General features: G+C 46.1%; 2 protein-coding genes across 2 annotated transcripts; both read left to right on the top strand.

The window, feature by feature from the left end:
• Positions 1-265: 265 nt before the first annotated feature.
• Positions 266-7479, top strand: LOC103176813 (EF-hand calcium-binding domain-containing protein 12). The gene is made up of 9 exons (XM_007890574.2): positions 266-741; positions 1548-1751; positions 2154-2304; positions 3375-3616; positions 4381-4594; positions 5254-5368; positions 6079-6318; positions 6741-6851; positions 7185-7479. The coding sequence occupies exons 1-9, from the start codon at positions 292-294 to the stop codon at positions 7444-7446; spliced, it is 1989 nt and encodes a 662-aa protein (XP_007888765.1). The 5' UTR covers positions 266-291; the 3' UTR covers positions 7447-7479.
• An 856-nt stretch (positions 7480-8335) lies between these two features.
• On the top strand, positions 8336-12020 carry rpl32 (ribosomal protein L32). The gene is given in 4 exon segments (NM_001292236.1): positions 8336-8389; positions 10114-10214; positions 10775-10956; positions 11836-12020. Coding segments are annotated over 3 exon segments (408 nt in total). The 5' UTR covers positions 8336-8389; positions 10114-10118; the 3' UTR covers positions 11966-12020.
• Positions 12021-13956: the final 1936 nt, after the last annotated feature.

Below are 13956 nucleotides of genomic sequence, written 5' to 3'. Positions count from 1 at the left end.
CCAAGGTAATGGGGTTTTTAACTGTGTCTGATGTCAGAGGATTCCTTCATCCGTAGAGAACCCTTTCAGCCTATGTAGATCATTGCCGGAATTTGCAAGCGTGGGAACAAGTCCGAAGATACAGGTCACCCTTGGAATATAATAACAGCAACAGCAATTTTTTTCGAACATCATTTTCAATCCATTCCGATCCATCGCGTGCGCACTGGTTGCTGGAAATGGAACAGTAACTCCTTTCTCACGCTTACCTTGACTTCTAATTACTTTCTGATCGTGCAAAAAAAAAAACAAATGGCTTATTTTCAAATGGAAGGACAAGAATTGACTATCACCCAACAACTGGAGAGGTACAAGCAAAGGGATTTGCATAAGACTCAATATTTTCGCATGGCACAAAAATGCTTCGGGCCAGCAAAACTAAGAGTCAGGCGATTCAATGCCGCTCCTTTGAATTCGGCCTCAACTCGCTCCATCCACATAAAAACCATTCAGAAGGCCATGAAACAACAGATAGAGAAAGGAGAGAAAGAACTTCTGGAAGTGGAAAGCCAGGAGAGAGAGGACGAGTACACCAAGTGGATGCGAGAGAGAAAGAAGATGAGGCGAGATCTGACATCCATCGAAGCCTTGAAATACTGGTTGGAGAATAAAATGTCTCTGACTGAAATTGAGACGTATGTGTTGGAAAGAATACTGGAGCAGGAAGAACGCAGAAGAGCAGAGAGAGCCAAGTTGGCAAGCGTAAGGGCACTGCTCTTTAGCTTTCTGCTTTCCTGCCCTCCCCACTTTCAAATCCCGCCTGAGGTCCTTCCTTTTCGATAGTGCTTACAGTCACCTCCCCCGCTCCGTCTCCCCCCCGTGTCAAGCACTCTGGGATGCTACCCCACACGAGGGCACTGTGTAAATGCAAGTTGTTGTTGTTGCTTTCTCCTCTAATCCAGAGAATTGACTTAAGTGCTACACAAATGTCAGTTTGCTTCATCCAACTTTATTTTTTGGTTTGTTTCATATAACATATCACACATATATATATATACATACAGTAAATATGCAGTCAAGAGTTACTGTGTGTTCCCGCCGATGTGTGCGATGGACCTGATTGGATTGAAAATGATGTTCCCACTTGCTCTTTGACACGAATATGTTTTAAAATCAGGAGGCAGTTTTTCACTCAAAGGATAGTGGAAATCTGGAACTCTCCCTCCCTCCCCCCAAAAGGCTGTGGATTATGGCTGTATCTATTCAAGTATTCAAGACCGAGGTTGACAGATATTTGTGAGGTCAGGGTATCAAGGGATACGGGGCGAAGGCGGGTAATTGGAGTTGAGGTACAGATCAACCATGATCTGATAGAATGGCGGAACAGGCTCGAGGGGCTGAAGGGCCTCCTCCTGTTCCTATGTTCTTACGTTTCTAAAATACAGTAGTGGAGGCAGCGTGTGTGTGAAATAGGCTCACGTACCCGAATGAGAGAAGTGGAGGCAGACAACATGCGATTGAATAATTCACTGAAATGATGGAATAAAAACCTTACCTGCTTTCTCCAGGCTATGATGGATGTCGAACCGCAGCGGCGTGCCAAGGTCAGTATCACCACTCCGTTGATTCTGCGGCCCTCTCCGAAGGCGATTATGCTGCTACAGCAACACCTGAACAAAAACAGGCTGCGATTACTCGATTTCTTCAAAATTACCGACAAAGAAAAGAGATGGAAGCTATCGAAGAGTAACCTTCAAGATGTCATTATGAAGGTAGTCCTGCAGCTCAGGGGTTAGAGCACCCGTCTTGCGAGTGAGAGGACCCGGGTTCGATTCCCGAGCAGGGCGAAAATTAAAATTTCTTTAATTCACACACACACCTCTGTTTATCTAGCAGTAATTAGTCGATTGATGCATCGCTTTTCCGGTGGTGACAATCCCTTCAAAAAAAATAATAGTTTTGAAAAAAATAATAATTTGGTCACTCAATCCGCGGCTGTTTGCGGGGACGCTGCCGTGGGCAATTGGCTGCCGCGTTTTGCTCACAAAATACACAGTCAAATCCTTTTACAGTATATCCTGCGAAGTGTTTTGAGACGTCTCGATGACGTGATAAGGCGCTGTATATCAAATGCAAAGATTATGATTATTATTTTGTTTTGTTCTGTTAAACAGGCTCACATTCCAATCAGTGACCTAGAGCTGGATGATATGGTAGATACACTGGGTAAAGCGGGCGATATTTTATACAAAGATCTTGCTCATGGTCAGAAGACCTGGAAGAAGGAAGTCCGTCAGGAAGTTCGGAACCAATTGTATCAATCAGGTAAGAACTTGCAAGAGATAAAACCTCCGACAAGGAGACTCCTCATCAGGAGCCCTTATAGGCAAAACTATCACAGAGAACTTGTAGACTGTAGAGCATTTGATAGAGCAGAAGGTGTTGTTTTATTTGAAGAACAAATCAGATCGATTTCTGCTAGAAAATAAAATCTCGGGGATACAGTGTGTAGTTTGGGACGCGATGTGTCAAGCGACTGCCAGGATGGTGGAAGGTGAACCAGATGGACCTTGGTTTTCTTGGGCCGAGCAAATTTTTCATGTTCTTATGATTCTTTCATTGTTTCCTTTATGGGAAGCATTTTTCAAGAAGGGAATGAGCCATGCTCAATCAGGACACGCCAGCCTGCATTAGCGAGCCGAATCAACAACAACAACAATAAAATTACATTTGCGTAGCGCCTTTCACGTCAGGAGGACGTACGTCCCAACAAAATCAACATCCACAACAAAATACTCTCTCTCTCAGTATACCAAGGTATACCAAGCGCAATTATGATCCCGTCTCACCTTAGCACGAGCGAAGTACAGAAACTAAGACACAGAAAATAATCCACATAAACTGAGTGTTTGGACCACTCAGGATTCTGTGACTTAGAGCAGAGGAGTGCGTTGCTTCATTGTTAGCGATTCCTCACACGCTAACTTGTTGATGACAGGCATGTCAGGCGCTCTGGGACACTACCCGGTGTGAGGGAGGCTATATAAATGCAAGTTGTTGTTGTCAATGTGAGGGGCTGCTTGCAAGTGTGTCTTTCCTGCAGGGAGACGTGTTATTATCTTTTTACAAAAAATATACCACGGATTGGGAGCCGCCCAGAAAAACACATCACATCATTTCTTTCTGCCTTTCTGCTCCTCTCTCTCCTTCAATTAAAACGTGCTCAGAAGCGCTTTGAGGCATCTCAAAGACGTGATAAAGCTCTATATCAAATGCAAGGATTATTATTAGTACTATTATTAATAAAATATGCTCCTTTAAGCCGCTTCAGCTTAGCAAAGGAGCATATTTCAGGTGTTTATAAGCCGCTATAAATTGTTTTTCTTTTCCTGCAGATCGCGGCTTTCCCTCTATTATTCTGACCACCTCGTATCTCACTTTAATATCTAACCGTTGCCCCGAAAAACCCTGTACAGCTGTACCTTACATAAACACTTCAATAGAGCCCTATCCCCTGGTAAAACTATCAAACAACCTACAAGTTCCGCCGATCGATCTGTCCGAGAGAAGACCATTTACAGCAGAGGAGCTGAGGCTTTTCCAGCAGTGGAAATTGGGAAGCGACAAACTATTGAAGGTAATTTAGAAATCATTTGTATAATGGCTGCGTTGTATCCTATTCATCGAATTTTGGATAGAGTGTTGACGGGGGTGGTAGACCGAATTCGATGTTCGATGAGGGAAATGGAAGGCTTCCCACATTTTTTCCTGATTATAAACAGGAGAGCGTAAGAGTAAAACTTGCTCTATTTCCCCCAAGAATTTATTTAGCGAGCTGTTCGGAATAAGCATGAGAACAGGCAATGTGAGATGATACTCATCCAATTCCCTCTCCCTCACTATGTGAAGGCATTGCCAAGCACTCCGGGGCGCAAACCAACGTGAAGGGCGTTATATAAATACAAGTCGTCGTTGTTTGGTGTCTCACAGCATCTGATATAGTTCAGATCAGACGTTAAATGATGGTCAAACATCTTTATATTCTGGAGATTACTGTATTAATAATAATAACCATAATAATAATAATCCTTACATTTGATATAGAGCCTCATCAAGTCTTCGAGACGTCTCAAAGCGCTTCACAGAATATATTGTAAAGTGAATTAACTGTATATTTCGTGGGCGAAAGGCACAAGTTAGGCACAAATCGACAAGAGGCAAGGCTTGGGACCCAGAGTGTGTGTCTGGGATACTACCAGAGTTCAACCAGCTAAAACTGCAAAAGCACTTTACGTTTGCAAACAATTAAGCCAGTCCGGAATCACAGCTCTTCTTTGTGGTCAAATGCATTGTAAAGACGAGATGGATGTTTTTCAGACTCTTTTTCCCCTTGCCTTGCAGGAGAACAAGGAATACCAGGAAAAAGTGCAAATATGTCAATTTAAAACAGGAATTGATCAGGCTGTGGCCTGCCATTCCCTGCTGTCCTCACTGAAAGGACCAGATGGTGAAGCCACGAATGAGTTTCGGCAACGATGCTTAACGGAATACTATAGACTTCAGCAGGTGCTTAAGGAGTATAATATACTCCTTACCGAAGGTTTGCTGGAAAGAGGTAACAGTAAAACTCGCTGCACTCATTCATTCTATTTATTAATCTTAGTAAATGGACATCATACCATGCTGGAGCTGAATGCTGTGTGAGCGCATGATTGGGATGGCTGTGATGCCTTGTCGAATGAAATGAAAAACCCAGTTGTGTTTACTGTGAAGAATCACATATCAGTAATGGCCACTTAAGCAATAATAGTAATAATAATAGTCCTTGCATCTGATACAGCGCCTTATCACATCTTCAAGACGTCTCAAAGAGCTTCACAGAATATACTGTGAAGTGGATCGACTGTATATTTTGTGGACAAAACCCGGCAGCCAATTGCGCACAGAGGTGTCCCCACAAACAGTCATGGATTGAGTGACCACATTATTATTGTTTTTTTTTCTTGAGGGATTATTATTAATGTCCACATATATTCTGTGAAGCGCTTTGAGACGTCTCAAAGATGTGATAAGGCGCAATATCAAATGCAGGTATTATTGTGACTATTATATTTTGTATCAGAGCTAAGTGACAATGTTATATCTAAAAAAGAATGTGTTCTGTCTCATAATTGTCTGTTAGGTCCTGAGGATTTATTTGTTCAAGTGTCCCATGAAAAGGCCTTCACAATGGTGTTTAAAAAAATCTGTTGGATTGGATTTTCTTTCTTGCAGCGGTACTTCACCCGGGAGACAAGACTTTACCAGGAGTTGGAAAAAAATACCGGTTGAGACAGCCTGGGACAAATCTGTTCAATATTAAGGAGATCAATGACTGGTTCACTGCTAGGTAAACACTGGCTAAAACAAATAAAAAAAGGAAGAAATGTGCAGTGGTATAAAGGCAACAGCTGTGGTAGAATGTAGGTTCCTGCCAACACTAACCCCAGATGATGAGTTGCTGATTGCAGCTCAGTCAGTAATAAAAATAATAACAAGCCTTGGATTTGATATAGCGCCTTGTCACATCGTTGAGACGTCTTAAAGTGCTTCACAAAACATGCGGTAAAGTGGAGTGACTGTGTATTTTGAGGGCGAAAGGCAGCAGCCAATTGCGCACAGCAGTGTCCCACAAACAATTGTGGATTGAGTGACCAAATGATTGTTANTTTTTTTCGGAGGGATTACTACAGCCGGAAAGCGGGCAAAGGAAAAGCTGTCTCCTTTCACATAGAGAAAATTTCAAGAGTTACGGTTTAGCAGATTGTTTCAAAGAGGTTTGGGGAAAAAGTCTACTGTCTTTCCTACTCAAAGTGCATGGAAATAATACAATAGGATGATGAGCTATTAGATTCAGCGTTGAAATATTCCTTGTGTTTGATACAGCGCCTTATCACGTCTTCGAGACATCTCAAAGTGTTTCACAGGATACACTGTAAAGTGAATTGACGGTACATTTTGTGGGAGAAAACTCATTGCCATCGTACTACCATTCTGGCTGATGAATACGAAATAGGGAAGAAAGTACTGAAAAAGGCTTTATTGTTTTAATTATTCCAGAGAACGTACATTAATGGATCAGCTGGATCAAGCGGAAATGGAGACTGAGATTGAGATCGATAAGGATGTGTCCGAGGAGCAGAAGAAAACCTTACTCTCTGAGCAAGACGACACGGATACGCAAAAAGAAGAAGAGCAAACAAAAATAGGAAAACAAGTGACGAAAATAGGAAAACAAGTAACAAAAAAAGGAAAACAAAATACGGAAACAAAACAAATCGAAAGCAAAGTAAAACCAAAGTAATGGGAGCTTTTGTTTAATTCATTCATTCATTCATTCATTTTTCCCTCTTCCTTCCATGCTGCCTGTGCGGGTGATCTACTCCCACTTTAGTGAGTGAGACACATGTCTACACAAGTTTCCTCAACCTGGGAACATTCTGTGTGCCTTGCCCACTATTACAATAATTATTATAGACGTCTCAAAGCGTTTTGCGGAATACACTGTAAAGTGAATTGACTGTGTATTTTGTGGGCGAAACGCGGCAGCCAATTGCGCACAGCAGCGTCCCCACAAACAGCCGTGGGTTGAGTGACCAAAATTATTATTTTTTACTTTTTTATTGGAGGGGTTAATGGCATTACTATGCCATTGGAGTAATCGATAGATCACCTTTCATTTTTCCGTTTCTAATCGCTTATATTTCTTACTCATGTTTTAGACCTCCCCGGAAATCTTTCCCCACTAAACAGCCTGGAATACTCACTAGAAAGGGAAACATCAAACAACCAGGACAGAACATGGCATTTGATGAATATGAGAAAAACAGAAGGTTGGTTCTTCAAGAAAAATTGACGGGAATTTCTGATAATTATTTTAATGGTTCACGTGGACCGACAATATCCCCACTTATATTTAGCCACAGGAAGCAAGTTATAATAACAATCCTTACATTTAATATAGCGCTTTGTCATGTCCTCGAGTCGTCTCAAAACGCTTCACGCAATATACTGTAAAGTGAATTGGCTGTACCTTTGTGGGAGAAAGTTATTTGCATGGTGACTGACTGAACCAGTGGGCGAGTGTTAAAATAAGTTCCAGAATGGGACATTTGGTTACACAGAGGAAATATATCAAAGAACATAACATTTTTTTTCTATTTTAGAAAGCAGAGAGGGCTGATTAATCGCAACGTACCCTGGTATGCCCAGGCCAATCGAGATGCCTTCTGGCCTGGTCACCAGCTGGACAAATTGCGTATGTATCTCCCAGATGTCAAGCTGAAGCACGAGGAGGTTCTGTTCAGCAACACTCGCCAAGGACCGCAAAGCAATCCTGGCTACAGCAACGAAATCACTTGGCCAGTTAGCAACCAGGGATACGTCAGCTATGGCGATATAGATATGAGAAAAGTCTACATCTTGTAGCTCGCTCTGCTGGGAATCCATTTGAACAACAACAACCACAACAACTTGCATTTACATAGCGCCCCTAACGCGGAGTAGCGTCCCAGAGCGCTTGAAACTTGCTGTTTTTTGCTGTACTGTATTCTGTACGGGCGATGTCATACTTTACCAACACTGTAATGTAGTAGACATTAAAACAAATGCATAAGTGTTTTTTCATTAAATTGTGCGTAATATTCTACGTGTGGGGATCTATATCAACATGAGATACAACATTTTCTTATTGCCTCTGCCTGGGGGGGGGTGGTGGGGTCAAAGTTAAATCATTTTCAATCTATGACTGTTTGTGGGACATTGCTGTGCGCAATTGGCCGCCGCGTTCGCCCACAAATATACAGTCAATTCACTTTACAGTGTGTTCTGTGAAGCGCTTTGGGACGTCCTCCCGACGTGAAAAGCGCTATATCAAATGCAAGGATTATTATTATTATTATTACGTTTAACGTTGAAAGCGCATTTTGTTAACAAAAACTTGCAGGTTTAATTAAAAAATTGTTGTATTGTTTCCCCCCCACTCCCCACCACCAGCCCCAACCCAAAAACCCGCCCGATTTGGGCGTGAACCCGCCCAAACCCGCCCCCCCCAAAAAAAACGACCCGCCCACAAGCAAAGGTCCTGGAAGATCACGAGTGCGGGAGCGGCGGTTGGGAGCGAGCGAGCGAGAGGGGCGGAAAAAAAAATCCGCTCGCGAACGAGCGTCTCGAGCGCCGCGAGCCCCGGGGGTCGGCCTCTCCGGTCGAAGCGGTTGGTGGTACTATTTTTTTGGGGGGGAGGGAACGGTGCGGAGCGTCACTACCTCTCTGCCAGGACGCGGAGGTTATAAGTTCCCGGCAGCCCCCGCGCGGCCTCTTCCCGCCCGCAGTCCGCTCTCGGCCGCCGAGGACGCGCCGCCGCTCTCCTCAGGTGAGGCCCCGCACCGGTGCAATCCGTCGCCATCGGCGGCCATCCGGCCCTCAGGACCCCCCCCTCCGCCACCGACACGGTCACCCGTAACGCGGCGCCTCTCTCTTTCTTTCTTTCTCGGGTGTTTTTTTTTTAAACGCCGGTCCCGTGGCGCGTGGGTGTGTGTGTGTGTGTGTGTGCACAAGGCCTCTCCGGCCACAAACCGAATGGACGCCGGTGATTTCCAGAGGCCTTTCCCTCGACCGACCCCCTCTTCCCCGTTTTGTTGTGTGGCGGGTTTCCAGGGGAGGGGGCGGGCGGTTGGTCGAGTGGGGGGGGGGGAAGGGGTGGGGGGGGGGGGGGGGGGTTAGGCTGAGGTTCGCTGGTGGTTGTCGACGAACCCCCCCCCCCATTCCCAGGTCGGTCGGTGCAGGCGTCTCAGTGACAACCCGTGGGCCCATCGTAACCACCGCCGCCGCCACCGCAGCAGTAGGACCAGGAGGAGGCCATTCAGCCCCCCCCCTCCCCCCAGCCCGTTCCGCCATTCTGTAAGATCAGGGCGGACGAACCTGCACCTCCACTCCCGATCGGCCGCCTCCCCCCCCTCTCCTCTCCCCCCCCCAATAACCCCTGATATTAATTTAATTGCCCCCGAACTGACCGGAGAATTCCAGATTCCTCCCCCCCCCCCCCCCCCCCCACACACACCCCCCCCCCACACACCCCACACACACCCCACACACACACCCCACACACACCCCACCCCCCCACACACACACACCCCCCCACACACACACCCCCACACACACACACCCCCCACACACACACACACCCCCACACACACACCCCACACACACACACCCCCCACACACACCACACACCCCCCACACACACACACACACCCCACACACACACCCCCCCCACACACACACCCACACACCCACACACACACACCCCACACACACACACCCCCCACACACACACACACACCCCCACACCCCCCCACACACACACACACCCCCACACACACACACCCCCCACACACACACACACCCCCCACACACACACACACCCCCACACACACACACCCCACACACACACACACACACACACCCCCCACACACACACACACACCCCACACACACACACACACACACACACCCCACACACACACACCCCCCCCACCCAAGGCGGGTATTTTTTTTTTTGGCCGCTGCGGATGGCGCGCGTGGGTTTACTTGTTGAGCTCCGGGCGGTGTGTGGGGGGGGGGGGGGAGATTAGAGCGCCTTCTCGCTCGCTCTAACCCGGGTTCGATCCCCCCTCCTCCCCGGGCAGGGAGAATTCTTCGGCGAGTTTCCTTAACTCCCGCCCGCCCTCTTGTTTCCCAGGCAGTAAGTAGGAACCCGGTTGTTAAGTCGATTGGCGGGGGGGGGGGGGGGGGTGTAGTGACCCCCCACCCCCCCCGGAGGTGGTAATCCCGAGAGAGAGAGAGAAGAAAAAAAATGGGGTCGCTCTATCCATGACCGTTGGCGGGACGTGGCCGTGTGAGCTCGGGCTGCCTCGTTTCGCCCGCGAAGACATACACAGTTGATCCGCTTTACAGTATGTTCTTTGAGCGGTCTCACTGAGGAGCTATATCACGTGCAGGGATTATTATTATCATCATCGTCATCGCAGGGGGCCCGATCCGGGTATTTTGAGTCCCAATTTTTTTTTGCTCACTTCATTTATTTTCTTTGCCTAGGCAACATGCCTGCCCTAAGACCCCTCATCAGGCCCGATATTGTCAAGAAACGGAGGCAAAAGTTCATTCGTCACCAGTCTGATCGTTATGTAAAGATTAAGGTGAGTTTGTGGTGTTCTGCGCCGTGTTTATTGGTTGGGTTGACCTGCTCATTTTGTGCTGACAAGTACGAGTTTATTGTGGATTGCACTGCGATTGCTTAGTTTTTTTTTGAAAAAAAGTTTGCTGTCAAACGATGGTTTTAATCGTTTCCGAATACTTTTCCCTGGGATACTTAAAATGTGCAGGGGTGGGCCGCGATGTCCGCGTCTCCTTAGATTGCGAATAAAAGTCGGATGTGTTTGCTGGCGTTTTTTTTAAAAAAAAAGACTTATTGAAAGCATAACCAGCTTTTCTGTCCGGACTGAAATTGCGAGTTAAATATAATTCAAACGACTTAATTTGCAGTCGTAAGATCGCTTCAAGTAAAAAAAAAAAAAATTGCTTCCTTCCTTCAAAATGTTTCAATGTGTGGAATATTCATTCCGTATTTGAAGTCTGATGGGTGTGGGCAAGTTTCATCCCATCCCAAATATCTTCCCTGTTAAGCGGCAGAGAACTGTAATGTTTCTCAATCGGCAGTTGGATGCTGTAATCAAATTTCTTGTGTTGTCTTCCGCAGCGTAATTGGCGTAAACCCAGAGGTATTGACAACCGGGTGCGGAGGAGGTTTAAAGGCCAGATTCTTATGCCCAACATTGGGTACGGCAGCAACAAGAAGACAAAACACATGTTGCCCTCAGGATTCCGGAAATTCCTGATCCACAATATCAAGGAGCTGGAGGTTCTCATGATGAGCAACAAGTAAGAATCCACTCAGTTTACAACGTGGTGTTTTTAACATGGAAGATTTCTGATGTTTAGGCCCTAACATGGGAATATGTGCGGGAGATTGTTCAGGAAATGTCACAGTGGGGCCTGGGGTGGGTGGAGGCACTGTTGGTTACAGACCAGTCAGCCTGGCTTGTTAACACGACATTAAGGAGCAGACTTTTGAGTTGAAATTCGTCCAGGTTAATTCCTGTTAACCCTGCAAGCCAAACTCTTAATATGTTAAGCTGGTCCTGGCTGGACAAGTAGTGGATAGGTAGCTTGTCATTACTTACTTTGGGTTGCCAAATGCACCCCGTGGGATCCCCAAACGTTAGTTCTGCCTAAACTTCCAGGAACAGGCAATCAGGGTGTGCTTGACCCTTTGGGGAGAGAGTGCACACACTCTATCAGATAATCGGAAACATACGTATGTGAAACTTGCTTATTTTGGTTATGAGGCTCTTGACCATGTGTTTCTATGTGTCTGATAGCTGGCTGAACAAACCTTTCTGAGATTTGGGTTCAAACTTAATTTGCCTGCGATGTAAAAGTTACGTTTTATTTTACAGTCCCATAATGTCAGCGCCTTTAGTGTTTCAGGGTAATGTATGCAAACGTGGAATGGTTTCAGCCAAACATAAAAGGCGGCGATTCTGCGCCTAGTTTCGTGCTTGAACACGCTTGCCACTACCTGCTAACCCAGTGGCAAGCATGTTATAAACTACGTTCCCTGACGGCTAGCTTTAGAGATTCTGTGACTTGCTGCTGATCATTACAATGGGAAACTTTGCAATGATACAGTGCCACACCGTGCCATTTGGAATGCAATTCTTGTTCTGTAACTGACAGAGTTCTGTGCTTTGTTCCTAGGTCTTATTGTGCGGAGATCGCGCATAATGTCTCGTCCAAAAACCGCAAATTGATCGTGGAGAGAGCAGCCCAACTTGCAATCAAGGTCACCAATCCAAATGCCAGATTACGTAGTGAAGAGAACGAATAAACTGAGTGCTGACTGCGTCATTGTAACTGGGTTTAATAATAAAGTGATATTACACAAGTGGTTTATCCGTTAACAATTTCTTGCAGTAGGAACAGGAGGCAGCCACTCAGTCCCTTGAGTCTGTCTGCGATTCTATAAGGTCACGACTGATCTGTACCTCAACTCCAGTTACCAGCCCTTGCCCCATATCCCTTTATACCCTGACTGTTATGCTGATTGACCTGTGTGTATTTTTTTTAGCAGCGGGCAATTTGTTGGTCTGTTCTTCTGGGTTGTTGGATTTCCTACAAACAGTGGAGGGGGTCCACTGTTACTGCATTACCATATTCTCTGCTCATGTGTCGTGCCTACCATTTGCATTTAGTTTTAATTCTTAAATCCCATGGTTTAATAATCCTTGCATTGGATATGGTGTGAAGACCACTTCAAAACATTTTTTTTTAAATCGTAGCTATACAGTTACCGTTAGTTTGGAGAGGCGACAACCAAATGCTTTTTTGGTCAGCTTGGTGTTGACTCGTGCGGAATCCCATCACCGTGCTTAAGATGATCCAGACCAGAGTTCCATCTCCCGGTGGGTGGGGGGAGGGATAGGTAAGTAGGGTCTCCTTGAAGCTGAATTGGCTTCTGTGGCCAGGACTGGGATGATGGGGGTACAGAGTTTGCGTGAGTGAGGACACGGGAGGTGGAGTTTTGAATTAATGGTGGGAGCTGGAGAGTCCGAAAAGGAGGACATTGGAAACATTGAGGTGGCAGGAAATGTGGATAACCACGGTACCGGGTATCGCCATGTGTCCAGCTGACTGAAAATACCACGTGTGCGTGCCACTCAGGCATGTAAAATGATGCGCGTGGAACGGAATGCACTCTTCCATGGCCTGCACACAACTGTCTAATTCTGTGAGATCTTAAGCGTAGGTTGGTGGGGTTTGGTGACCCAGAATGTTTGTGAGGGTCCATTGGAATCTAATCCGCTGAAGCTATAGCTTGTCATGAGCACTGTCTGGCAAGCTTCCCAAGGGCAAGGTGGACACAGACTTCAGCCTGGCTCAGCTGGTCTTAGCAGTCTTACCTCTTAGAAAGTTGTGGGTTCAAACCTGACATCGGGACAGTCGATACTGGGGGAGCACTGTGGTCAGAGGTGCCATCCTTCAGATAAGTTAAACTGAGGTCCTAACTAGATGTTAAGGTGCACAAATATTCCATGGCTGGAATCCGGTGGCTCAGTGGTTAGAGCACTCGCCTCGCAAGCGAGAGACCTGGTTCGATTCACAGCGGGGCGAAATGTTGGCAAGTTTCCTTACTCCAAACATGCCTCTGTTTACCTAGCCAATAGGAACTTGGTTATTGGTCGATCGGCGGATTGCTTTTCCGGGAGTAATAAAAAAAATCGGTCACTCAATCCACGGCTGTTTGTGGGGACGCCGCTGCGCGCAATTGGCTGCCGCGTTTCACCCCAACAGTGTACAGCCAATTCACTTTACAGTATATTCTGTGAAGCGCTTTGCGACGTCTAGAAAAAGTGATGAGGCGCTATATCAAAAGTAAGGATTATTATTCCCCTCCTCCCCTGCACTCCACCCTCCCCAATCCCGACCCCCAGCTCGCTGTGCCAGCGCCTTGGGACGTCCTCCCGACGTGAAAGGTGTCGTGCAAGTGTAATTTTGTTAATCTATTATTACTCTATTTTAAAAAGAAAGGTGTCCTGGCCAACAATCCTCCAAACACTAGTAATCCTTGCACTTGATAAAGCTCTTTATCCCATCTTCGAGATGTCTCAAAGCGCTTCACAGAACATATACTGCGAAGTGAATTGACTATAATTTGTGGGCGATGAAACTGTTCGTTCACTTCAGGACTGTTTCATGGCAACGCCGAGCCAAAACTTTTGAGCTGTTTATAGGCCGTATACCAGATAACAAGAATTATTGTTGTAGCTGCTTTGTACAAACACTCGAGGAGTACCGGTAAGGTATTACGTATTACTTTAT

This window comes from Callorhinchus milii, unplaced genomic scaffold (genome assembly GCF_018977255.1).
Source record: "Callorhinchus milii isolate IMCB2004 unplaced genomic scaffold, IMCB_Cmil_1.0 Scaffold12, whole genome shotgun sequence".
Taxonomy (NCBI): Eukaryota; Metazoa; Chordata; class Chondrichthyes; order Chimaeriformes; family Callorhinchidae; genus Callorhinchus; species Callorhinchus milii.
This window is presented reverse-complemented; position numbering and strand designations above follow the sequence as displayed.